Genomic DNA, 25,534 nt, shown 5'->3' with positions numbered 1-25,534 from the left:
CTTTGTGGATGTCATGTTTGCTGAGGCTGTCTTAGGGGAGGGTTGCATCTCTCTGGTCATCGCTTCAGAACACGGCAGTTTGAGAGCTCAGGATAGCCTGGATCAGGGCAAGGAGGGGGGCTCAGAGGTAGAGCATTTGCTTAGCATGGGGGAGCTTCTGGGCTGGACCCAGCAAAACACACACACATGCATGTATGCACAAACAGATTGTATTAGCAAGGTACAGATGGGCCAGAACCCTGGAGTTTTCCCTGCGTTTCAGGAGGAGGAGACCCTGGGATTGTTGTCACTCTAACGGACCGCGGAACCTCTGGGTTGGGCTATAGGAACAAACTAGCAATACAGGCTTGTGGATTGGACAGACTGTGGGTTTAATGTCAGCTCGACTACCAGCAGCCAAGAGACCCTGGGCAAGTTACTTAACCTCTCCAAACCTCTGCTAGGATTTGAGTTTCCCCTCTAAAACTGATATGCTTTAGCCAGATGTGGTGATGGATGCCTGTAATCCCAGCACTTGGGAGGCTGAGACAGGAGGATTGCTGTGAGTTAGACAGCTTAGACTATGTAGTTCAAGGCTAGCCTGAACTGCACAGTGAGACCCTATCTCAAAAAAAAAAAAAAAAGAATAAACTGACAGACTTTTACTGGGGACCCCTGAAACCTTACTGGAAACCTCTGCAGTAAGCTCCCGTCTTCGGCCCAGGGTATGACGCAGGCCTGAGAAGAAAAACTAAGAAAGGGGGCCGGGGATTTAGCTTAGTGGTTCCACCGCCTGCCTCGCAAGTGCAAGGACCCGAGTTTGATCCTGGATACCCAAAAAAAAAAAAAAAAAAAAAAAAAGATTAAAAAAAAAACAAAACTAAAAGAACCAAGACAGAAAGCAGGGTGCCAGGATGACCAAAGCTGGTGCCACCCAACAAAGGCGCTGGCCAGTCCAAGCCACTGACTTTTATTGGTAATGAATTGGGGTAAAGGCGACCTACGTGCAAGGATAGCACTACATGTAAAGATGTGTGGTCTGTGGGGTTTCTGTGGAAATTAAATGTAAGCAAGCCTTGTAAAAGACAAGATAAAGCATTCTCAAATTAGGAACAGAATAGACAAAATACGTGGTTGTAATTAGAACGTTGTCCTTCTAGTTAAGATTTTAGTTGTGGGAATGAAATTTGGGTGTCAGTTACTCTGACCTCAGCACATAGGCTTCAGCCAGACTCACTTCTCAAAACAAGCCAATTGTGGGGTCAACTCTTTATGGCCTGCACTGCTTATAGCCTGCTTTGGGGCATAATCAGTATTGCAGTCTCCCTAAGACTTTAATTCCTGTTGTGAAATTTGAGATGTGGGACTTTTTTCTTGAGACAGGGTCTCACTATATAGTTCAGGCTGCCCTTGAACTCACTATGTAGCCCAAGCTGGTGTGTAACTCACAACAATCCTCCTGCTTCAGCCTCCAGAGTGCTGGGGTGACAAGTGTGCACCACCACACCCAGCTATATAAACCATTATTCTTTATAAATTATCCAGCCTCAGGGATTCAGTTATAGCAACAAACAGACTAGGGGCCAAGGATATAGCTCAGTGGTGCTGTGCCTGCCTGGCAAGCACAAGGTCCTGATTTCAATGCTTGGTACGGGAAAAACAAACAAAAAAAACCCAGGCTAAGACATCCTTTCCTTATCCATACTGGAGCTGTATTTACTTTGGCATGTTGTGAACGGAAGACTGAGATAGAGCATGTAAAAGTATCTAGTTCCTGCCACTTTGATCTGAAAAATGAGACCATGAACCTGATGTATTCACCTGTAACCTCAGCTACTCTGGAGGCTGAAGCAAGAAGATGGCAAATTCAAGGTCAGCCTGGGCAATTTAGCAAGATGCTGTCTGTCGCAAGATAAAAAGGGTTGGGGATGTAGCTCAGTGGTAGAGCACCTTTAGCTTCAGTTCCTAGTACTCCCATAAAAGAGACCATAGTTTCAGGGAAACAAGGAGACTGTGGCCCAGGCTGTAAAAACCCTGCCTTGGCCTGCGGATTTAGCTCAGTGGTACTTATGACTGCCTTGAAAGTGCAGTGTCCTAAATTTGACCCCCAGCACCAAAACAAAAAACCAAAAACCCTGCCTTAAGAGCCAGACCAACTGGTTGGAATTTTGCCAGGTCATGGCAATGGGATTTGGAAGGTTCCCCTGTAAAGGATGCTGTGATGGTACCCCATGCTAGTGAGAGATCTCCATGGAAACAGCAGCATGCAGCACACATGCCTTACTTATCTCCAGCTTCTCTAGGTATGAATAGGCAGGAGGCCAAATGCCCCCCTGCCCTGGTCACAGATCCCGGGTTGACTTTGGCCGAGCCCTCAGATCCAGAGAGGACCTGAGCCGGTCTCATCCCCGAGCCTGTCTCCCACCCCATGGAGCCCCCGTCATGTTCATGTCATCCCTGCTCCCCTTCCCAAGTGGCACCCACTTGCACACGCCTCTCCTGGGCAGTGGACCCTTTGCCGCCTGGGATGCCGCTGCCCTGTGGCACTTTGGGGGTGGCTCTGTTGGGTCTCGTGGTCACCTCCCTCCCCAGGCTGTGGTGTCCTCCTGTCTTCAGGACTTCCTCTTCCTCCTAACATGCCATAGATGTCTCTCTCAATACCCTTGCTGTTCCTACTCTTAAGCTGTCTCCCCCTTAACTGTCCCTTTGAAAGCAAGCAATTTTTTATTTACATGATAGGTTTAACAATGTGATTCCTTAATTTCACATCAGCATAGAAGTGTATAGGATACAGATAAAGCCCTTCTCTACCCTGTTTTCTCTCCTGAGGTCTCTCCTGTTTCAATGCTTTTAAACTTCAATTTTGTTTTTAAAAGATGACTATTACCAGGCATGGTGCACGCCTGTGATCCCAGCACTCTGAAGGCTGAGGCAAGAGGATTGCCGGAGTTCGAGGCCAGCCTGGACTATATAGTGAGACCCTATCTCAAAAGTAAATAAAGGGCCAGGAATTCAGTGGCACCGTGCCTGCCTCGCAAGCACAAGGTCCTGAGTTGGATCCCCGATACCGGGGAAAAAAACAAAACAAAAGTAAATAAATAAGACTGTGTTAGGGGCTAGGGTGGGGTGTGGTAGCTCAGTGGTATATAGCACTCGGCTAGCATGCCTGTTTCTTGGGCCAGGGATTTAGGTCAGTGGTTCCACCACCTGCCGTGCAAGCAAAAGGACCCCAGTTTGATCCCCGGTACAAAAAAAAAAAAGTTTATTATTTCTTACACCACACCTCCTGCCAGTGACAGTCATTAACATATTTGGGTAAATTAGGAATTGTCTGAAATAGCAACCTAGGGTTATTATACAAAAAGCATAGTTAGCCTGGCGTGGGGGCGCATGCCTGTGATCCCAGCACTCAGGAGGCAGAGGCAGGAGGATCAACTGTGAGTTCAAAGCCAGCCTGGGCTACATAGTGCGTTCAAGGCCAGCCTGAACCACATGGTGAGACCCTGTCAGAAAAACCCAAAACAAACAAACAAAAAAGGAACAATTTATACCTCTGTAATTCATTACTGTTCAGTAGCTTGCTATCTTGTGCTTTTATGTCTTGATTATTTTCTCATAAATTATCTGTCTCATTCTTTTTAATTAGTATTTCTATTAGCTTATTTTGTTTTCTTTTTGGATTTTCAAGACAAGGTCTCACTTTGTATTTCAGGCTGGCCTTGAACTCATATGTAGCCCGGGCTGACCTCTAACTCATAGTGATCCTCCTGCCTTAGCCTCCCAGGTGCTGGGATGACAGGCATGGGCCATCATCACACCCAGCCCTGTAATTAGTATTTTTATTGCTTTTTTTTAATATATAAAAGGACAGTGGAGGGCCAGGGATTTAGGTCAGTGGTTCCAGTGCCTGCCTTGAAAGCGCAAGGTCCCGAGTTTGATCTCTGGTACCAAGGGGGGGGGGCAGTGGAGGGTTTTTGTTTTTGTTTTGTTTTGTTTTCTTTTTTTCAGTGCTGCACGGCCAACCCTGGGCCTCACACATGCCAGCAAGCACTCTAGCACTAAGCTACACCCCCAGCCCTCCTGCCTCAGGCCTGGGCCAGACCTAAGTTTCAGTGAGTAGAATACTGGAAAGGATGGACTGTTACTTGGGGAATGGTTTGCAGAGAGCCTGTGGCTCTGTCTTGCTCTTGCTTTCTCCCTTGTTCTGCCCTGTCCAGCTGCCTTAGTGTCTGCCGTACCCCATGAGGATCTCAGCCCTTAGTGCAGCATCTGTAGCAACTGCATCCTGTCAGCAACCCCATGGGCTAGCTTGGAGGCTGATCCTGCCACAGTTAAGCCTTCAAATGAAGACACAGCCACCCCTGCCGATACAGCTAAAGTGTGCCTGGATTCACAGAAAACTGAGATAAATGTTGACCCACTAGGCTGTGGGGTGGTTTGTTAGGCAGCAGTAGAGACCTTAATAGAACCAGTAACGCGTTTCAGCATCATCTACCACCTGGTACCATGCACTGAGGAGCATGCACAGTCTCTGCCGTATCCTTCTCCACACATAGGCTTCCAGGTGTGGTGTCACATGGCTGTGATCCCAGCACTCAGGAGGCTGAGGCAGGAGAATCGCAAGTTCAACACCAGTCTGGACTACATAGGGAGACCCTGTCTCAAAAAAAAAAAAAGTTTGGAAAATGGAGGAACTAAAAAGTCTGAAGTTTAGTAGTTAATAGTATTGTACCTGTGCTGATTTCTTATGTGTGATCATTGTTCAATGGCATGGTCCCTCAGCATTGGCAGTGGAGATACTTTGAGGGCTAATTCGTTTGGGGACTGTTCTGTGCATTGAAGGATGTTTAGCAGCATCCAGGGCCTCTGCCCATTTAATGCCAATAGCATGTCCCTCTCTCCCCAGTGTGATAACCAAAAAATGTCTTGAGACATTGCCAAATGTCCCCTGGGGAACAAACTTCAGAATCTCTTATATTACATGTTTGATTTTTTTTTTTAATGTATGTGTAGTGCTGGAGATGGAACCCAGGATCCATACCTCCAGTCCCGTTCTGTTAGCAAAATGCTGACATAAGGGGAGGTAGGGGAAGTCTATGAAAACTGCTTCTGCAATCCTGCCCTGAGTTGGAAATTGTTCCTTTCCAGCATCAGCATCGCTGGTCATTAACATACTTTAATGAATCTAGATTTTTTTTTTTTTTTAGTACTGAAGAGTGAACCCAGGGACCCTCTACCATTGAGCTATATCCCCAGCCCTTTTTATTTTTTATTTTGAGATAGGGTCTTGCTAAATTCCCCAGGCTGGACTTGAGCTTGTCATCTTCCTGTCTCAGCCTCCCTCAAGGCTGGGGTTATAACCATGTGCCACCATGCCTGGCTACAGCCAGAAATTTTCTGTGATATAAACCTACGTAGTTTTAACACAATTGAAATAAATATACATACTACAGTACTGCTGTTTAGCAGCTTACATATTTATGCTTTTTTTTTTTTTTTTTTTGAGGTATTGGGAATTGAATCCAGGGCTCTGCACACACTGAGCCACATTCCTAGATTTTTTTTTATAACAGGAATTGAAATCAGGACCTTGCACTTTGGAGGCAGGCATGGTGCCACTGAGCTAAATCCCTGGCCCCCTACCCTTGCTTTATAATTGTTATCTTTCTATAAATGATTTATTCACTCTTTTAAATTAGTTTTATTAACCTTTGATTTTGCTTTGCTTTCATAATACTATAATTGCTATGCAGTCCTATGATCGGGTTTGTGTGTGTGTGTGTGTGTGTGGTTTTTTTTCAGCAAATACCAGGCACTCTTCTGAGTGTTTTATATGGTAGCTCATTGAATCTTCACATCAAATGGAAGAGCTAGGTATTATTGCTTATCTCTACTCTGCAGCCGCAGAAGCTGAAGGGCAGACGTGCAATAATTTGTTCAGGGTCATAGCAAGTGGAAGAGCGGGGCTTTGAACCAAGGCAGTCTGGTGTTAGGGTGCACGGAACCCAACACATCCTGTGTCCAGTCCTGCTCCCATGGGTTCGTGTCCCCGAGCCCCATTCTTTCTAACAGTCACATAAAGGCCCATGTAATCAGACTTTTTCCCCGCCGGTGTCTCTGACTCTTGTATCTCTGCAGCCCACAGTTACCCAGCTCTGGCTGCCCAGACTCTTCAGTGTCCCACGGACTCTACAGAATTTAAATTGGTTCAAACTGAACTCATTCTTCTCCCACCCGCGTCTCCTCCTGTGTCCTCTGATTGGCAGTGCCATCACCCATTAGTTACCCGGGACAAGCCCGATTGAGGGAGTAGGTTGAAATAGGTTCCAAAAGACATGGGAAGTGTTTGGGTCAGTAGCATGGGTAAATGGTTACCCTTGCAAAAATTTTTTAAAAGGGTGGGTTAGCTTTGGACATCTGGAGAAAACAAGTGGGAAGAGGGAGGATGGAGGAGCCAAATTTAGGCTTTGGGACCTCAGCTACTTATCACCAAGACAACTGCGTTACTATGGCAACAGCAACGGGTGTAACGTCCTTTCTAAGTACTTCGTCGGCTGCCGTTACCTCCCCGCTAGCCATAAGCTTCAGCAAGGGGGCTTGCAGGCCTCCGGGAACTCCTCAAGAGGGCGGGGGTCACTGCTGCAACAGTCAAATTAATCAGCTTTATCCTACCCGGATGAGCTCTGCAGTGTAGAGCGACAAGAAGGGGTCGGGACTTTTTTGGCGCTCGTCAAAGGGCGTTGAAAAGGGCGGGCTCGGGTCCCTAGCTCACCATTTAGGAGCCGGGCAGAGGGGAGAGGCGGGGCCGGGGTGAGGCCGACCAGGGGCGGGGCCCAGGTAAACCGTGGGTGGTTCCGCCTACCCTCGCTTCTCCCCAGTAGAAAGCCAGAGAAGCAACTGGGATTGTTGAGGTATCAAATAAGCGTCGCCTCCAGGCCCCGGGGAGGGGCACAATGAGCCAATCGGCAGAGGCGGTGGGCGGGCAAAAGCGACAGGCGGTGCGGCGGAGGCGGAACGGGTGCTGCGGCAGGAGGGAAGATGGCGGACGAGGAGAAGCTACCATCCGGCTGGGAGAAGCGCATGAGCCGCAGCTCAGGTGCCGCGGGGGTCGGGGCTGGGGCTGGGGCTGGGGCTGGGGCGGGGCTGCGCGAGCCCAGGAAGTAGTGCTCGAACTCTCACCTGGGACACGGCGCCACGGCCGCCTTTCTCTCGTGGCCTCTTGGCTCTTGCACGTTGTACCCAGGGTAGCAGCTCCGGCCCGCCCTGTGCGGGCTGTGATCCCCAGGAGCCGGGACCCGAGGAAACTGAGACAGGGGCGGGTTGAGTTAGGGGCTGAGAAACTGCAGCACTCCCCCAGGGCATGCTGATATCTCTTGGCCTAATGCACCTGATGTCCTGGGGAATTCTGCACTCCGCTGGGGCGGGAGGGGGGGCGGGGGAGGACCTGGGAGGAGGACACCACAATACCCTGCGATCGGCTGGTGTGGGCTGGTGCCCACAACTTAAACCCGGCTGACACCCTTACTACTGAGTCTGCGATATCCGAGGTGATATTCTGAGGTCGGCCCCTGTGCTTGGAGTCTGATACAGAGGTTTGCCCCATAATGACCGTGCACGTTTATATCGTTCCCAGCGTCGTGCCATGCACTTTAAGTGTAAGTTCTCTCTCTCTCTCTCTCTGAAGTGCCACAGTTCTTGTGCAGTAGTTACTACTATCATCTTACAGGTGAGGAAAATCTGAGGCCAGGACACTGAAGGAATTCATCCATAATCAGGCAGTTTCAAGAGTTGAGGCCTTTTCCCCTGTGTCCCTACCAATGCCTGAGAAGCAGGCCCGGCATCTTTGGGTAGATCCAGGGTCATTCTGCTGCCTCCTCCACAACCCATAGTTATCATAGTCGCAGTAATAATTCATTTTTACTGAGCGCCCACTGCTTCATACATTGACTGTTTCCGTCAGCACCATGAGTATTGATGTCCTTATTCTCTGGGCTCTCATCATTTTTTTTTTTTTTTTTTTTTTTTGTACGGGGGATCGAACTCAGGACCTTGTGCTTTTGAGTCAGGCGGCAGAACAACTGAGCTGAATCCCCGGCAGGGCTCTCATTTTGCAGATGAGAAAACTGAGGTTCAGGGAGATGGAGCCCGTTGCTGAGGCTCTAGATTCAGTGGCTCAGCAGGATTTGCTCCCAGAATCCATGCATTTGCCTAACCTGCCCCAGGCCTGAACTGTAACTGTGACCTTCAACATAACCCTGACACTGCAAAGCTCTGGGGGCATTTTCTGCTCACAGGAACCTAGCAGTTTCTTCATGGGTGACACCCACACCTTCATGGTGCTAGGTCCCCGATGCAGCCCAGCCTCTCAGCTCTTGGAATGATACACAGAATCTTCAGGGTTCTTCAAGCTTCCTGTATGCTTCTCACTGCCTGGGGGATACCAGGCCTCCAGCAATACTGCTTCCTAGCTCTGCAACACAGGACGCCGGGTAGGGGTCAAGAGCAGAGCTTTTGGGTGTGGCACAACTGAGTTGGTCCCTGACTTCCTAAGGAGCACAGAGTAAATGCACAGCAATTGTTGCCCATTACAGCTGTTACCAGAGATGCAGAAGTTGAGGCCTCAGTTTTGTCTTCTGTATAATGGAGATAATAAAAGCTGTCACAGTTGGCCTTCAGTGGTAGAGTGCTTGCCTAGCATTCACAAGGCCCTGGTTTTGATCCCCAGTACCGTGTTTAAAAAGAAAAAAAAAACAAGAGAAAAAGAAATGGGTGTGCCTGGCTGGTGGTGCACACTTATCATCCCAGCTACTCAGGAGGCTGAGGTGGGAGGAGCCCTTGAGCCAAGTTCAAGGCCACTTAGGATAACATAGCAAGTCCTTGTCTCTTAAAAAAAAAAAAAGAAAGAAAGAAAAGCCAGATGTGGTTGTGGTGGCCCATGCCTGTAATCTGAGGCAACTGTGAGCCCAACTTGGGCAATTTAACAACTTAGAGCCTGCCTCAAAAATTGTTTTTTAAGCAAAGGACTGAGGTTGTAGCTCAATTTAGAGCCCTTGAGTTTGATCCCTAGTACCTCAAGAAAAGATTTCTAAAAACCTGTCCCACACAATGTGTGCCAGGCTGGGTGGTAAGCATTTTACAGACCTGTGGACTCAGTCCTCTCAGCAGCCCTCCGGGCAGGTACTGTTCTCTCCATTTTACAGATAAGAAAACTGAGGCCCAGGGAAGTTAGATCCTGCAGAAAGTGACTGAGCCAGATGCAAATCCCGGGGCAGCCTGGCTGCTGAGTTCTTGCCTCTTCCTGTTCCTCTTCCCTTCTTCTCTTCCCTTCCTTGTGGTTGTTCTCCCACAGCCACAGAAGTTATCTGGTCCTCTTGGTTGTTTTTGTTTACCGCCTGTCTGGCTCCACCTAGAACTGTAGCTATATAAGGGCAGGGAGGCCGGGGCTCAGGATCCTGTGGCTGAATGAAGACCTCCCAAGCCAATCCCTTACTGTGGTCCTCTGTCCCGGCCCCTGCTGAACCTCCATTGCCTCCCCCGCAGGCCGCGTGTACTACTTCAACCACATCACCAATGCCAGCCAGTGGGAGCGGCCCAGCGGCACTGGCGGTGGTGGCGGTGGTGGTGGCGGCGGCGGCAATAAAAATGGGCAGGGGGAGCCTGCCAGGGTCCGCTGCTCACACCTGCTCGTCAAGCACAGCCAGTCCCGGCGGCCCTCATCCTGGCGGCAGGAGAAGATCACCCGGACCAAGGAGGAGGCCTTGGAACTGATCAATGGTGAGCAGGGCAGGTAGGGGACAGGGTCTCGGGAGGGGCCATGCAGAAGTCACACCGGGTCCTGCATCCACCACAGCCCACTCAACTGTCACGAGTGGCAGTGGCCAACAGAGAAGTGCCTGTGTGTGGCACAAGCCTGCCCCAAACAGCCACCTCTCTCTCCTGTTCATATCGCCTTTGAGAGTGAGCCGGGAAGGGGCAGAGGACCCCCGCACACCTGGGTATGCACAGCAGCAGTGCCTTGTGAGCCCTGGGACCTCGGGGATGCATGTCACCTCCCTGAGACTCAGTTTTCTCCTCTAGAAAATGGGCATCACGGTCCCCTGCCTCAAGGGCTCCCATGACGTTGGGGGAGGTGAGGCAGTGTGTGGTACTCAGGCAGCTGGGCTGTTCTCAGAGGTGCTGTCACCGAGGGCCTGGGAGACAGGGAGGTAGAGGAGCTGGAGGGAGCACAGAGAAGGACAAGAATGGACCAGGCAGCAGAGCTGACAAGTCAGAGTCAGGTGTGCCCCCGGGAGGGGGCTGAGCCCTGCTCCTTCTGTTCCCCTAGGACAGTGGTGGCGAACTTATGGCACGCTGGTGTTTGTTTTTCTTTTAAGACAGAAGAAGTTAACACATCTTGTTTTTTCTAAACTAAGACCTCAGTATTCAGTATTTAATTCCAGGGTTGGCACTTTGGGATAAATGAGCACGTTTTGGGTTGCACTTTGGCATTCCTCTCTAAAAGGTTCGCCAGCACTGGCCTAGGATCTAGAGCAGGGGTGGCCCCCTTTTTTCTTTAAGGCCAGATGGCATCTGTTTTAGGTCTGGTGGGCAACACAACCTCCGTCAGCTCTGCCCTGGAACTCTGAAGCAGGCAAGACGTAAACACATGGATCATGGCCACCGGGTGTCAGTGAAACTTTATAAATTTATCTGTTTTTTGTTTTTTTGGTACCAGGAATTGAACTTGGGTCCTTGCGCTTGCGAGGCAGGCGGCAGAACCACTGAGCTAAATCCCTGGCCCCAACTTTATAAATTTATAAAATTTAGTATATGTGCTGCCAAAGTGAGGACTAAATTTATAAAATTTATAAAATGAGGCAGGTGATTTAGCTCAGTGGTGTTGCCCCTGCCTCGCAAGAGCAAGGTTCTGAGTTCAATCCCTGGTACTGAAAAAAATGAGGCAGGGCTGAGTGCAGGAGTGCATGCCTGTCATTCCAGCTATTCCAGAGGCTGAGGCAGGAGGCTCATGAGTTTGAGCCTAGCCTGGGCAACTTAGGAAGACCTTGTCTCTAAATAAATATAAAGGTCTGAGAATATAGCTCAAGGGTAGAGCATCCCTGGGCTCAATTCTCTTAGAACTGCAAAACAAAAACAACTAAGCAGAATTTGGCCTTCAGGCAGTAGTTGGTACAACCCTGGTCCAGAGCTGTCTGTATGACTGCTGCTACCTACATGTGTTTACTTCCATTTATATATTTATTGATTGATTGACTAATTGTTTTGCTTTTCCTTGGTTCTTTTGAGACAGCATCCCACTGTGTAGTTCAGGCTGGCTTTGAACTCACTATGAAGTCCAGGCTGGGCTCAAACTCACAGCAGTCCTCCTGCCTCAGCCTCCTGAGAGCTGGGACTACAGGTGTGCACCACCATGTCCAGCTACCTCCATTTACACTAATTAAAATAAGAGGAAATTAAGAAGTGGTCCACGAGTCACACTGGTCATTCCTTAGTTGTTTAGAAGTCACATCTGGTGACAGCTACCATCTTGAACAGTGGGGTTGGGAAATGTTTCCATTGTTTCAGAGTCCTGTCAGACAGTGCTGCTGTGTCGAATGTGGTTTCCTCCTCCCAGCCTCTCCCATCAGGAACCCCAGATCCCTACCCAGCTGCTCCTACCGTGCACACCCAGTGTGTGCTCTGGCAGGTCCTGGCTTGGTGGCCTTGGGCAAGTGACTTAACATTCTCTGAGCCTCAGTTCTTTTCAACTGGTTCAAGAGTAATAGGACCTGGCTCCTAGGGGAATGGGGAGCGTAGCATAAACGACAGCATGGAGCATCTGGTACGAGTTATAATTGCTGACCTTCACTGTGATGTTGTTATTAGCACGGGTCCTGGCCAGGAGTGCATTCTTGGTCAGCATTGGCTATTGTTTTGCTGTTACATCATTGGGTGCAGACCTCGCCTGTAAGATGTTACAGACAGGAACACACACACCCATACACACACACACACACACACCCGCACCCCCATCCAGATGGCGTCTGGCACTGTAAGTACCACTTACTGGCTTCCTTTGTCGTGTTAGAGGAAGATACTGAGGCAGCCATGGTGGTGCACACCTGTAATCTCAGCTGCTCAGGAGGCTGAGGCAGGAGGATCAAGAGTTCAAGGCCAGCCTGGGCAACTTAGCAAGACCATGTCTCAAAACACAAAATCAAAAGGGCTTGTGATGTAGCTCAGCTGGTAGGGCCCTTGCCTAGGTGTGTGAGGCCTTGGGTGTGATCTTCAATACCAGAGGGAGGGAGGAGGGCCCTGGGTGTGAGGGGTGGCAGGGAGTGGCAGCAGGAAGCACATGGCCACGAGGGACCCGGAGATGGGCCTGCTAGAGACACCTGGGTGGCTGGGATGTGCACGTGCCTGGAAGGCTCAGAGCCCAGAGCGGGTGATGGTGACGGGCCTGCTGCCCCAGGGGGAGAGGAGGAAGTGGGTGGGAGGAAGCGTGAGATGACCCTAACCCTCCCAGCTCTCGAAGTCTCCGTTCTGAGGCCTCTGGAGCAAGCAGGAGGAAGTGGGTGTCTGGAGATGGAGTTCAGGAGGAGTCGTCTCCACCAGAGGGGCCAGGAAGAGACGAGGCGTGAGAGGGACGTGGCAAAGGCTTGGTTAGGGCAGCCGGGCCAGGGAGGATAAATGGGGTGATGGGGTGATCTGTGCGAGACATCTGGCGGCTGAGGCAGGTGGGGACGGCGAGGGGGCCCAGGTCTGGCCCAGGCAGGTGAGGGGTCTTCCCGAATCTGGGAGGGACAGGTGTGTGGCTGGTGGGGCTGAGCCTGCAGGGGGCCTGGGGGTGCTCCCAGCAGGCCTTGGCCCCACCTTAAGTGGACACAGACCGGGAATGTCAGTGCAGTCCCCCAGCCTGTTCGGGGCACACGGAAGCCCTGGGAGTAAGTGCACCCTGAGGCGCCGTGACTTGAACTCGGGGGTAGCATGGGGTAGAAGTGGGGAGCAGGTTCCAGAGAGATGGAGAAGGCAGAATCAGGGGACGTGAGCATGGGTGAAGCGGGCAGGAAGGAGTGTTCAGGAGAAGGTAACGTAAGGTTAGATGGCAGGGCTCCTCTGGGGTCGCACAAGGCCATGCACGTGGCCTCCCTCATTCTGAGCTGTGGTAACTGCATCTGTAGAGCGGGCACAGGGAGCCCGTGAAGATCGAGGACAGTGGGCGCAGTGGCTGGCACTCACTCTCCACATGGCAGTGCTTTCACCCTGGTCCGCTGGCTGTGGGTGGCAGGGACACTGAGGTGGGGCATCTCTGCTGCTACCCGAAGACCCTGCTGGGAGACCTGGGCAGGGACATGGGAGGCCTGGCAGGCCCAGCCGCAGAGCCCTGGTGACCTTGGGCCAGGGCTCCCTGTCCGAGTCCCACAGGCCATCAGGAGGACAGCGAGGTGGCCTGGCCAGGACATCCCTGCCAGGTCAGCGTGCTGAGGGCCAGGCTTGTTTTCTCCCCTTCTGGGCTCCGTCCAGGTGATCAGGAAATGATGATTCGGGCAGCACCTGCCCCAGCTGGCAGGCCATGGGGGCACGTGTCACCAGTGCCCGTGTAGAGCCCTCGCCGTGCCCCGAGGGGACCGGCCGCCTGCACAAACCAGCGCTGCCTGCTTTCTGCGGAAGCTCCTCTGCAGCAGCTGGCCGGCTGTCAGGAACCTGAGCCCTGCGGGTCTGCCAGTGTCCTTGATGAAGGAGGCGGGCCCGGGCCTGGGCCCAGGGTGTGACCTACCATCCTCATAGTCCCTTACCCAGGCACGCGGGTCTGTGGGCTCCTCTGACTGGCATCCCCGAGGTCAGTGCCACCCCTCGGCCTACTTGCCTCAGGCAGGGTGTCTGGGCCCTCCTGTGGGTCCTGGGCCATTAGGGGTGGCAGACCTGGACCCGTCACCCCCTTCCCTGACCAGACCCTGCCCTGCCCTGGGGTCCGGAAGCAGCCTCTGGATCCACTGGGGTAGGCAGGGAGTTTGTCTCTCAGCCTTCTCAGGGCCAGGGCCCACCCTGTTTTTTTCCTCCCTCTCCTTAGTGGTCGTGGTCTGTGAGCTCAGCAGTGGTCACAAAACACACAGACGGAGGGGCGCCCGGACAGTCACAGTTCTGAAGGCCGAAGCCCAAGATCAGGTTCCCGGTGAGACCTCTCTACCTGCTCAAAGAAAGCCACTGTCTCACGGTGTCCTCACATGGCCTTCCTCAGCACCCGTGCAGAGAGAATAGGAAGGAGCTTTGGTGTCTTTTACTGTTTTGTTTTTTTTTCTTTTTGAGATGGTCTCACAATGCAGCCCATTGAACTTCTTTTTTTTTTTTTTTGGTACCGGGGATCGAACTTGGGACTTTGCACTTATGAGGCAGGTGGCAGAACCACTGAGCTAAATCCCCGGCCCTGGCATTGAACTTTTTTTTTTTTTTTTTTGAGACAGGGTCTTGGTTTGTAGTGCAGGCTGTTCTTGAACTCGCTATGTAGCCCAGGGTGGCCTGGAACTCATGGTGATCCTGCTGCTTCAGCCTCCCACGTGCTAACATTACAGGCGTGCAGTATCATGCCCTGCTATTGTATATTTTATTTTGAGAGTCTCACTAAGTTGCCCGAGCTGCCTGGGAACTTGTGATCTTCCTGCCTCACTTCCTAGAGTGCCAGAATTACAAGTGTGCACTACCACACCTGGTGAAGAAAGTTTTTAATACCGCTTCAGGTTCCCGCCAAAGCGGAATGTCTTCTAAGAGCAGGCCGGTCAGAGCCCTGTGAGCTAAGGGGTGTTGTGCACACTGTGGTGTGTGAGAACACCAGGCTGTCCACTGTCAGGGATCCCACAGCCCTGGCAGGCCAGGGCAGCACGTCATGGTTTGTTTTCCGAGGCAGTAGGTGGCCTGGGGTGCTGTAGGTCAGGTGTCCTCAGCTGGTCACTGGCCCACATAGAAGGCACAGGTAGGGAACCTGGAGCTGCATGGCAGAGCCCCCATAGGTACCCAGAAGTCCAGGGAGAGAGAGAGCGGGAGGGGTGACCCAGGCATGCCTGGTCCAGGTCAGTCACTGGTGGAGGAGCCATGTGTGCCCAGGTGCCTGTGCGGCAGCACCAGCTGGATCTCTCGTGGTTTCAGGTGGATCATGGTGGCATTGACTCCTGGCAGGAGACTGAGGCCAGGGGCCCCTGGGCAGTTGGGATCAGCTTGGGGTCAGGCAGACGCCAAGGGGCTGACCAGGCTGGAAGCACTGGTCAGGTCACCCAGCAGTGTCCCTGCAAGGCTCACACAGGTGACTGCTGGCTGTGTCCCTGACCTCTACACCCAGCAGGCATGTTGAGACCCCATGCAGGTCACAGGAGCAGTGGGTGAGGTGTCAGGAGGGTGTCAGCCGCGCTCACGTGGCGAGAGGGGATGGCAGGGACACTGTCGGGGGGTGTGGCAGGACAGGGTGGCTGGCCTGGGTCTGGTTACAGTCTCCTGTCCACCTCGGGGGCTGAGTGGACTTGGGAAGGCGCTGGCGGCTCCCCCCATCTGATCCCTGCGTGCACGGTTACAGTCACTCACACTCGCGTGCACACGCACAGCTCTCCCGCACGCCGCTCCCAAACCCAAGTCGCCCAGGTCCTGGACCTTGGGGCTGGTTTGGGCCACACGGGGCCGATCCACCCAGGGTCCCCCTGCACCTGACTCGCCTGTCGGGGGGGGACCATGCTGCTCTCCTGTGGTGCTGGGTCTCGGGCCTGATGCATGTCCCTGCCACCCAGGCCACTGGGGTCTACTCCCCGTGCCTCCTGCCCTCCACGGCCTGTGGGGACCAGAGGTCGGTTTCCTCTGAACACACGTGTGTCTGGGACAGAGTGACCACGGAGACGGGCGTGGCTGTGAGGGCAGCGTGGGGTCAAGGTGCGCACATCCTACCCTGCCTTCCTTGCCTTGTCCCTCCTGCAGGCTACATCCAGAAGATCAAGTCGGGAGAAGAGGACTTTGAGTCTCTGGCCTCACAGTTCAGCGACTGCAGCTCGGCCAAGGCCAGGGGAGACCTGGGTGCCTTCAGCAGAGGTGGGCAAGGAGTGGACACCACTGCCTCTCACTGTAGCCTCCCTGGGCGAGCGGAGCCCCCGGTCTGCCCTGCTTCCTGCCGCATGGCCTCCAGTGGCCACCAGGTGGCAGCACGGTCCCTCCCTGGGCTTGGAGGAGGCGCTGCTGAGGGCTGCTGGGAGGGGGGGAGAGTCCTCTCCCTTTGCCCCCACCCCCACCGCAGGTCTTGGTCTGTGTGGCTCTGCACTGATGTCCCCATCACGGGCCCAGCAGGGTGGGCCTGTCCTGGGAGTGGTGTCTCCTCCTGATGGGGGGCTCCAGGGTCCCCCAGAGTCTGCCTCTGCACCCTCAAACATGGGGAAAGGGTGGGAGGAGGCAGATCAGGTGGGCCGCCCTGACTTTAGGCAAGTCTGGCCAGGGTGGAGGAAATTGGGAAGCCAAGGTGACCCTCTGCTCTCCCCGACCCCCATCCTTGGGACCTGCTGGGGCCAGGCAGCTGCTGTGGAAGGGGAGCCAGGAAGGAGGCCCAGGGGACAGTTGATGGCCCCGGTGGGACCAGGGAGAGGAGTTCGTCGCCAAAACGCACCTCCAAGTGCACAGGTGGCACTGGTGCAGCCGCCCAGCCGCCATCCCTCATGCTGTCCTCGAGCTTCCCGGGGCCTCCTTAATGGCCCTGCGGCCCCCAGGTGCGGCAGAGCCGGTGACAGGGCCATAAACTCAGTGATAGACGAGCTGGCCAGGCGCAGGCGGGAGCCCTATCTGCCGCCTCTGCCACAGCCACCAACCACGCTTACGCCTCCCTTCGTCCCTCCTGTCCCCAGGTCAGATGCAGAAGCCATTTGAAGATGCCTCGTTTGCGCTGCGGACAGGGGAGATGAGCGGCCCGGTGTTCACGGACTCAGGCATCCATATCATCCTGCGCACGGAGTGAGGGCGGCAGTGCCCCCGCCGCCGCCGCCACAGTATTTATTGTCCCCAAAAGGCTGAGGGAGGGGCTTGTGGAGAGGTCTCCACTCTGACCTCCCGAAGTTGGGGCTGCCCCGCCAGACCCCCTTGAGTTCAGAAGAGCCGTGGGGTGGGGAGGCCCCCAGACCCAGGGGATGGCGGGTGGCCAGTGGCCCCTGGGCCCAGAGGCGGACACCAGGGCCCACATGCAGTCACAAAAGCCAAGGGTTGCTCAGTGCCCAGGCCGGCTGGCTGCAGGCCCAGGTTTGGCAGCCAAGCAGCAGCGCCCTTTGGCTCCTCATTAAACCTGGAACCACTGCTCTGCTGGCCTGTGTCTCATTTCTACCTGGTGAGGCAAGGGGGCACCATTGTGAGGGTTTCAGGGGCCACCACCCCAGGTGCCTGGGTGACAATCCTGGTCCTCCTGTCCCAAGCTTCCCTTCTTCTGGGCCTGGGGGTCCTGGGGGTGATTCTTCCCAGCGGCGTCCACCAGTGTGCAAAGATGCAGGGGTGGGGGGAGAGCCTGGCTCCATCCCTGGTGCTGTGCGCCACCCCCCACATATGGGCCCCACTGCCATTACAATGAATTACACCCGCTGCTCTGATGCCCAAGGCCCTGCCACCGTGGGAGCTCCCAGCAGCCCAACTACCGATGCTGTTACCATGGCAACAGACCCCCAGCATGGAGGGGAGGGGGCTACTGCTGGGCACCACTGAGAGCAGGGATCCCTGTGAAGGGGCTGGGTGCAGCTTGGGGCCTCTGTTGGGGAGTGGAGGGATCCCTGGGTAGGTGAGGAGGAGGCAGGCTCTCCTTCCACCTCTGAGTAGGGGTCCCCTGCCAGGATCTGTGGCTGCAGGTGTGGCCCACCTGCCCCTGCCCTACTCCCTCCCCACAGGCAGACTGCCTGTGCCAGGGCTTGGGCTGGGGGCTCAGGATTCGGGCAGGGCTTCTGGATCCTCAGTGGAGGTGTGGTTACGCCTTTCTGCCCACCCGCCCCTTGATGGTGATCAGCCTGGATAGTGGTGGTGGCCACAGCTGGCAGGGCTTGGAGATCGGAACAAAATGAAGCTGGGCTCCCCAGGGGCACCCCACCCCTACCCCCAGAGCCCTGCCTCTGGAATGGTCACTTGAGCCTACGCCCATCTGCCTTGTGCTGCCCGCTGGGGAGCGTTTTTCATTAGGAAGCTTTAATGAGTTTCCTCCCAGCCCTGGCTGGGTTGGCCACACTTCCTGGCCGCCTCATTCTTAAGTTGCTCTGGGGCCCCTCGAGGTGGGCAGGCAGCCACTCCCCCACCCTCACCTCCAGCAACAGTTGAGGGACCTGGGGAGGCTACTGCATCCTGACCCCTAACTCTGGCACCCCAGCTGGGTCTGAAATACCACCAGGGAGGGGCCGGCAGAGCACCAGGCCCTGTGGCACTGTCACCTTGGGCATCCACTGCGCCTGTGTGTTTGCGCCCCCATGTCTGTCTGTCTGTCCTGTGCAATGCTGGGGTCTCCTGTCGCCATGGACCTCAGGCCCACACCCCCCACCCCACCCCCGTCTTTCTGAGCGGAGGCTGGAGCCTAGGTGAGTCGTGTCAGATAAATGCACCCTGGAGCCCACTCTGTCCTGGTGATTTATTATTAAGGAGCTGTGGCTTCCCTCACCTGCCCCACACTCCCCCCTCCTGGAACTGAGTTAGGCCGTAATTTACATCCCACACCTTAGGGTGGTGGCAGCGCCGAGTTCCCGTTAGGGAAGGAACCCAGGGCCTTACACACGCCAGGCAAGCCTGGACTGCTGAGCTATATCCGCGGCTCCCCCGGACTTACGTCACAGGTGCCCCCAAACCAGACCTGGCCCCCGCCATGTGCATTGGCGCCGACTTCTGTGGGCGACTCAGGGCAGCGGGTTACTGCATGGGACTGAGCTGCAGCTTCTGGTCGTGGCCACATGCAGGTCTGAGAAGAGGGAGGAGCTGAAGTTTGAGAGGCCGTCTAAGACAGACCGACGGACACGCAGAGAACCTGGCCTGGGGAGGGCAGTGTCATACCTGGGGCTCATCCTTCGCTGAAACCAAAGTCACAGGGAGAGCTGAGCCTGTGTGAGTGATGCAGTCAGTGGTCCCAGATACACACTTGCTGCCCATGTGTGTGCGACACGGGATGGAACCCAGGGCCTTTGCACTGAGCTACATCGCCAGGCCTTTTACATTTTTTGTCTTGAGACAGGGTCTCTAAGTCACTAAGTAGCCCTGGCTGGGCCGGAACTCACAGCAGCACTCCTGCCTCAGCCTCCCAGAGTGCTGGGATGGCAGGCGTGCGCCTCCAGTTTTTGTTCATTTGTTTAGCAGGTGCACAGCAAAGGCCTCTCCCTGAGCTAATCCAGAAATCCATCTTGTTTCACGTCACACTTGCTCATTTAAATGGAAATTAATTGCTCTTCGGGAGGACTTCTTTAAAATTGGTTTTAAATGAGTGCATTAGACAGCCCCATTTATTATTCATGGGTTTCAGTCCCAGTATGGCCTGGGTGTCCAAGCTCCCCGGAGATGCCTGCCCAAAGCGGAGATGATTTAATCAGGGAGCCCATTAATTAGAGATGGGAGGGGTGTGGGCCACCCCAGTCCAGCAAGGCGATGCGTCGGCTCTGTGCCCTCCCGCCTCGCTGCAGTCCAGCAGGTGGATCCGGCTGACCGCCTTCCTCTCAGTCTTCACTTCTGTCTGCCTGGGCTTCTTCAAGAGCTGCAGTCCTCTTCAGAGCTGTCTCTACCCAAGCCCCTTCCAAGGAAAAGGGTCCACATCTGTCGTCCTAGCACTCTGGCAGGCTGAGGCAGGAGGATCTCAGGTCGAAGCCCAACCTGGGCAATGTAGCAAGACCTTGTCTCAAAATGAAAAGGGCTGTTCGTAGGGGCCGGGGATTTAGCTCAGTGGTTTCGCTGCCTACAGTGCAAGTGCAAGGACCCAAGTTCGATCCCCGGTACCGAAAAAAAAAAAAAAAGGGCTGTGCTTATAGCTCAGTGCAAAGGCCCTGGGATCGGTCACCCCATCACACACTCACACCAATAAAGGGGGGGCTCCAGGTGTGGGGTGTGGTGAGTTCACCTAACCCAGGCCAAGTGTACCTTCAGGCTGTTTCAAAATTCCTGTTACTAACTCAGATCAGACATGACTCAGTGAAAAAAAACAACAATTTTTGAAATCACAAAGCAAAAAGAGAAGAAAGGGTAAATTTGGTGCACACACAACGCACATACCCCCCTCCACCAGGGCTCGCCCTGGGAAGGGGCACTTGGACTCCACCCCCAGCCACCCAGCCCACCGAACTGGGAATCATGGGACAAGGGCTCTGCAGAGACCGGCCCCACCCACCACCTGTGCCTCCTGCTCGGCCACCGATACACACAGCCACGGAAGCATCAAATGTCAAAGGTCCATTTATTCTGGCAACCCAGAAAGAAAACATGGAAATAAAAAAGAAAGATCCATGCAGTCAACTCCAGGAGGAGGGGTGGGGAGGGAGGGGTGGGGTCCGGTGGGAAGTAGGGAGAAGGAGAGAGAGAGGAGGACTGGAGGTTCAGATCAATAAAAAGCTGGGCGTAGTGGCCACACCTGTGATCCCAGCACTCTGGGAGGCTGAGGCAGGAGGACCTCAAATTCGAACCCAGCCTGGGAAAATGAGCAATTTAGTCAGACCGTGTCTCAAAAAAAGACCTGGGGATATAGCTCAGTGCAAGGGCCCTGGTACCACAAAAAGTAATTAAAAAACCGGGACATCAATAAAGACAGAAAGACCAAGAAGGAGGAGAGACATGACAGAAAATGCAGGGATAGAAACAGAAGGGCATAGGACTGGGGATTTAGCTCAGTGGTTCCGGGCCGGCCTCGAAAGCGCAAGGTCCCAAGTTCGATCCCCAGTACCAAAAAAAAAAAAGAAAAAGAAATAGAAGGGCAGAGAACAAAAGCTGGGCAGAGGTGGGGAGGGAAAAAGAAGGAGGGAGAAGGGGCCACAGAGAGACCGGAAGGGACACAGGCTGCAAGGGACGGGCCCCCAGCAGCCTGAGCTGCCGCGGAGACACCTAGGGGTCCCCTGCGGTGCTGATGACGTGGAAGAGGGTGACATTGTACAGCACCTGGTGGCCGTTGTTCCAGGTGTACAGGGCCCGCTCGCGGGGGTTGTAATCCAGCATGGAGATGTGTGAGTACTGGTTGTGGAAGGGCACGTCCGTGTACTCGTAGCTGGACGTGTTGGTGAAGTAGGCGAAGTAGACCTTGGCCCCCGCCAGGTGGGAGTTGGTGACATAGAGGACACCGCAGATCATGAAGGCCTCACCTGCACTGCGCTTGGGGTACCCGGTGTCCCAGGACCTCATGACCTCCAGGGAGTGCGGGTCCAGCCGGCTGACCACGATGTTGCCCGCGTTCTGGTTGGTGGTGTAGACGGCCCAGAGCCCACTCTCGTCTACCATGAAGTCCATGTCGGAGAAGCCGCCCCAGGAGTAGGGGAAGGTGTTGTTGTAGCCGGCGCCCGGAAGGCTCCGCTGCACCAGCACCGAGCGGGAGCGGAAGTGGTACTTGACCACCACATTGCTCTGGTACTTGTTGTAGAACAGCGAGCCGTTGTACACCACGTGGCCCGTGCCTGCCCAGGGCTGTGGCAGCAGGTGCTGGATAAAGTTCTGGCCTTTGATGAAATCGCCCAGGGTGCGGAACTCCAGGACCCGCCGGCCCTTGTAGTAGCCATCCATGTACCAGACCTACGGAAGCAGCCGAGGGTCACTGCAAGGATCCAGGGGACCCAGGACTCATTCAGGAGTCAAGCCCAGTCACGGAGGGTCAGCGGTCACTAACGTGGGCACTACTCAGTCAGAGGCCTTCCTTGAGCACCATGGCAGCCACTCAAGGCCAAACAGACATGGCGACCACGAGTGCTGTTGGTCTCACAACAGACACCAAGTGGGTGGCACTTGGTCCTGACGGATAGGGGAAATTGTACTCCTGGGGGATTCCTGGGCCTAAGAATCCCCGAGAAATTGGACTGGACACTGGCTGGTTAGTGGTCACTGGACAGGCACTGGGTGACAAGAGACCACTTGTCATTGCTGTGGGTGACCCCTGTGACCACTAGGTAACTAGGCACGTTGTCATCTCTTCCACCATCTTCATCATGGTTGTCATGTTAAGTAGCACTTAGGAGTACCATTATTATTATTATTATTGTACCAGGGATTGAACCCAGGGCTTTGGCACTGAGCTACATCCCCAGCCCTGTCTTTTATTTATTTATTTATTTACTTACTTACTTTATTTTTGAGACAAAGCCTCACTAAGTTGCTCAGGCTGGGCTCAAACTCACAATCCTCCTGCCTCAGCCTCCCAGAGTGCTGGGATTGCAGGCATGCACCACCACCCTGCCCAACTGAGTACCCTTGCTACTGAAGTAAAAATCCAAGAACGTCAGTGCTGACGTCTCGACCATGGAGACAAAGATATTAAGGACCCTGCCCAAGGCTCCCTGGCTAGGAAGTGGTGGGCAGGGATGCATGTCCAAGTGTGGTTTCCAACCCAACCGATTAGTTGAACCACCATGATCCATGGGAGGCCAGCAACACGGTGGACTGGTGGTGAGACACTTGGTGGCCACCCAGGCACCAACAGTCCCTAGGAAGGTCGCTGTTATAGGATGGTCACAGGGCAGTTTGTGATTGGTTCTTGTAGGTTTAGGTAATGGGCAATCCTCACTCCAGTAGGAGTCCAAGGTTCCTCACCGGGCAGTGCTTGGAGTCGGATTCTTAGGAAAGCACTGGCAACTAGTTTTTCAGGGATCAGCGGTCACTGGGAGGTGGCAGTAGTGAGCCGCGTGCTACATGACACACAGGCTAGGGCACATTTACAGTGGTTCTCTAACATCATATCGCCTGGCAACACCATCACCATCTTAGTTTGTATTCTGTGACAGTACCGCCATGCGACGGCCTGACTCATTTCTCAGAAGACGTCCTTGTCGTTAGGGACCATCCAGTAACCATTCTCCACTCAGTCATTGGAGGCCACTGGACTTTGGGATCCACAGGGCTAGAGGGTCCCCAGTCACCTGTTGGTCACTAGACAGTCAAGGGAGTGTCCGAGGGCTGTGGGGACCCAGGACAATCCTCGGGCCCCTATGAGCACACACAGCCACCCCCTTCCCAGCTCTGACCTGTGTGTGAGGGCCGACGTCACTCACCCGGCTGTCCGCACTGGGGGCCATCGTGTCGGTCATCCAGGAGCCGAAGCGGGACCCCATGGCCCGGATGGTGATGGGGTTGCTGACCCCGGTCAGCTTGCCACATCCTGGGAGGCAGAAAGAGGCGATGGGGTAAGGGATGGGACCAGCGGTGAGGGAGGAGGGAGAAATCTACCCCAGTAGAGAGTCAGGGCAGGGAGGGAGGGTTTTGAGTTAGGGGTCAATGTTACTCCCAGCCCTGGAGACTCGGTTTGGTTGGGGGTAGAGGCCAAGGGTGGAGGTTTAGACAGGAGAGGTCAAAACAGTCAGGTGGTGCAGGGCTGGCTGAGGAGGTCAGGGCTCAGGTCGGGCATACCCAGCTTCTGGGCGCAGGCGTGGAGCCGGGCCTCCAGGGCCATGACGCGCTGCTGCAGGTCCTCATAGCCGAAGGCACCCATCTCCTCCTGGATGGTGGCAAGGCTGCCTGAGAGGTTCCGCACCTCCTCCCGAAGCCGCACGATGGTCCGTGTGTCGGTCTTGTACTGTTCCAGCACCGAGCTCAGGGGCAGCAGCTCCGTCATCCTGTCCTTCAGCTCCTACCCACCAAGGCAGATCCCAACTGCCGAGCCTGACCTGCCTCAGCCTCCCCAGTGCTAGGGTGATAGGCATACACCACCACTCCCAGCTTCACCATTATCGCCAATGAACGCTCAACACATGACATTTGGCCACACTGGACCCCAGATCCCAGCCAGCCCTGAGCTAGCTGATCCGCCCCTGACCTCGGGAAGTCCCACCTGGAAGCTCTTGGCCGAGAGGGAGCCATCGGCTGCCCGGAGACTGGCGTCCAGGCTGCGCATGAGGGTCTCCATGCTGCGCACGTACTGCAGGTCACGGTAGGTCCGTAGCTCGAGGACTTCCATGGACTGGGACACGTTCTGGACCTGAGGCAGGCACAACTGAGACCAAAACTCCTTGTCCCACCCACAGCCAGAGATGCCACAGGCGAGGCCCAAGGCAGCACAGATTCCCGAACACCCTCGACCTCACCATCAGCCGCCCGGCAGCTTGCCCGGGCCACCCATGGCCCTGTCCCCTGCCTCCACCCGGTGTGGACCCCACCACCTGTTCCCTGCTCCTTGTCCTCATGGCAGCCGGAGGGAGCGATCCAAAATAAGGATCAGACAGATTCTCTGCAGAGCCCGTGAGGGCTGCTTCTGCTTCCTCACCGCTTCCTGCCTGCCATGGTTACTGCTCCAACCGTCAGTCAGTTCTCCCCGCACCAGGCCCCGCCCCTCCACGGGGCGCTTTACTTCTATCCCTCTACCTGGAGCTCTGTTCCCCTCATCTTCCCATGGCTGCCCCACCTGTCCCCCAAGTCGGCAACAGTACCACCCTCACTCCACTTACCCAGGAACCTCCTTCCCTGCCTGGATTATTATCCAGAACAGCCTTTGCTCCCTCCCGCCCCTGGTCTGGGGAATTGAACCCAGGGCCTTGGCACTGAGCTACATGTGCAGTCCTTTTAAAAATTCATTTATTTATTTATTTATTTATTGTACCGGGGATCGAACTCGGGACCTTGCACTTGCAAGGCAGGCACCGGAACCACTGAGCTAAATCCCCGGCACCCTTTTACTTTTTATTTTGAGACAGGGTCTCACTAAGTTGCCCTGGTGTGACTAGAACTTGAGATCTTTCTGCCTCAGCCTCCCAGAGCGCTGGGATTACAGATGTGCAGAACCATGTCTGGCTAGGAGAAAGTGTCTTTCCACGATCCTCTAGAGGCAGAGGGACACAGAGTGCTGTCAGGTGAGTGCGCTGAAGGCTGACACTGGCTCACACGCAAGAGACCCAGATGCTGCTCCTGGCATCTTCCACCTTCTCGCCCCAAGCCCTTGGCCCAGAGGTGCTGAGCAGATGCTGAGTTAAAATATCCACCCAGACCTGGGGATGCGGCTCCACGGTGAGTGCTTGCTTAACCTGCAGGAGGCCCTGGATTCCCTCCCCAGCGTCATTAAAGAAAAAGAAAAAAAGAAAGAGAAGAGCCCTGTTCTCAGGCAGCTCTGCACAGCGCACGCAGCTGGAGGGGCTGGGCTGAGCTGCCTGCAGAGGTCCTTACCTTCTCCATCAGCTGCCGCAGTTCCCGGCTCCGGCCGTCCCGGGAACAGGTGCTCTGTGCCGGGATCACGGCGGTGCACACGCATTTGCCGTCAGGGGCCTGGGCCGAGGTGTACAGCTGCCAGCCCTCCTCGGGGCTCTGGAAGAGAGTCTGCGAGAGGCGGGGTCAGGAGCCAGAACCTTGCAGAGGACTCCCCTCCAGCTTTTGTTTTGTTGAGACAGGGTTACCCTATGCAGTCCAGGCTGGCCTTAAACTCACTATGTAGCCCAGGCTGGCCTCG

General features: G+C 54.7%; 2 protein-coding genes across 8 annotated transcripts in view; one reads left to right on the top strand and one right to left on the bottom strand.

The window, feature by feature from the left end:
* Window positions 1-6,946: 6,946 nt before the first annotated feature.
* On the top strand, window positions 6,947-17,264 carry Pin1 (peptidylprolyl cis/trans isomerase, NIMA-interacting 1). Of its 2 annotated transcripts, XM_004865470.4 has the most exons (5): window positions 6,947-7,075; window positions 9,520-9,753; window positions 14,027-14,128; window positions 15,910-16,020; window positions 16,821-17,264. In XM_004865470.4, exons 1-5 carry the CDS (start codon window positions 7,018-7,020, stop codon window positions 16,928-16,930), a joined length of 615 nt encoding a protein of 204 aa, XP_004865527.2. In that variant the 5' UTR covers window positions 6,947-7,017; the 3' UTR covers window positions 16,931-17,264. The 2 variants fall into 2 exon arrangements, with proteins under 2 accessions (XP_004865527.2, XP_004865528.2); XM_004865471.4 differs by lacking the exon at window positions 14,027-14,128 and having other exon boundaries at window positions 6,948-7,075.
* A 3,084-nt stretch (window positions 17,265-20,348) lies between these two features.
* The window catches only part of Olfm2 (olfactomedin 2), a 65,650-nt gene continuing 60,464 nt past the window's right edge, over window positions 20,349-25,534 (bottom strand). For 3 of the 6 annotated variants that reach the window (XM_087201535.1, XM_087201536.1, XM_021244983.2), the window contains 5 exons: window positions 25,255-25,404; window positions 23,930-24,076; window positions 23,509-23,728; window positions 23,154-23,260; window positions 20,349-21,684 (listed from right to left, as the gene is read on the bottom strand). In XM_087201535.1, coding sequence (XP_087057661.1) covers window positions 21,007-21,684; window positions 23,154-23,260; window positions 23,509-23,728; window positions 23,930-24,076; window positions 25,255-25,404 — 1,302 coding nt within the window. In that variant the 3' untranslated portion in view covers window positions 20,349-21,006. Of the gene's footprint in view, window positions 21,685-23,126; window positions 23,261-23,508; window positions 23,729-23,929; window positions 24,077-25,254; window positions 25,405-25,534 lie in introns of all 6 variants that reach the window. The other 3 variants (XM_021244982.2, XM_021244984.2, XM_087201534.1) reach the window with 1 other exon arrangement.

This window comes from Heterocephalus glaber, unplaced genomic scaffold (assembly GCF_053883595.1).
Source record: "Heterocephalus glaber isolate CG9 unplaced genomic scaffold, H.glaber_assembly_v1.0 deba00001760, whole genome shotgun sequence".
Taxonomy (NCBI): domain Eukaryota; kingdom Metazoa; phylum Chordata; class Mammalia; order Rodentia; family Bathyergidae; genus Heterocephalus; species Heterocephalus glaber.
The sequence above is the reverse complement of the archived record's forward strand: the minus strand, read 5'-3'. Positions and strand labels throughout refer to the sequence as shown.

Excerpts from the sequence above, each read along its gene's own strand:
- Pin1 (XM_004865470.4), top strand. The coding sequence starts at position 7,018 with ATGGCGGACGAGGAGAAGCTACCATCCGGCTGGGAGAAGCGCATGAGC. Across the intron at positions 7,076-9,519 it reads GCGCATGAGCCGCAGCTCAG|GCCGCGTGTACTACTTCAAC; the intron begins GTGCCGCGGGGG and ends CCTCCCCCGCAG. Across the intron at positions 9,754-14,026 it reads GGCCTTGGAACTGATCAATG|TGGTCGTGGTCTGTGAGCTC; the intron begins GTGAGCAGGGCA and ends CCCTCTCCTTAG.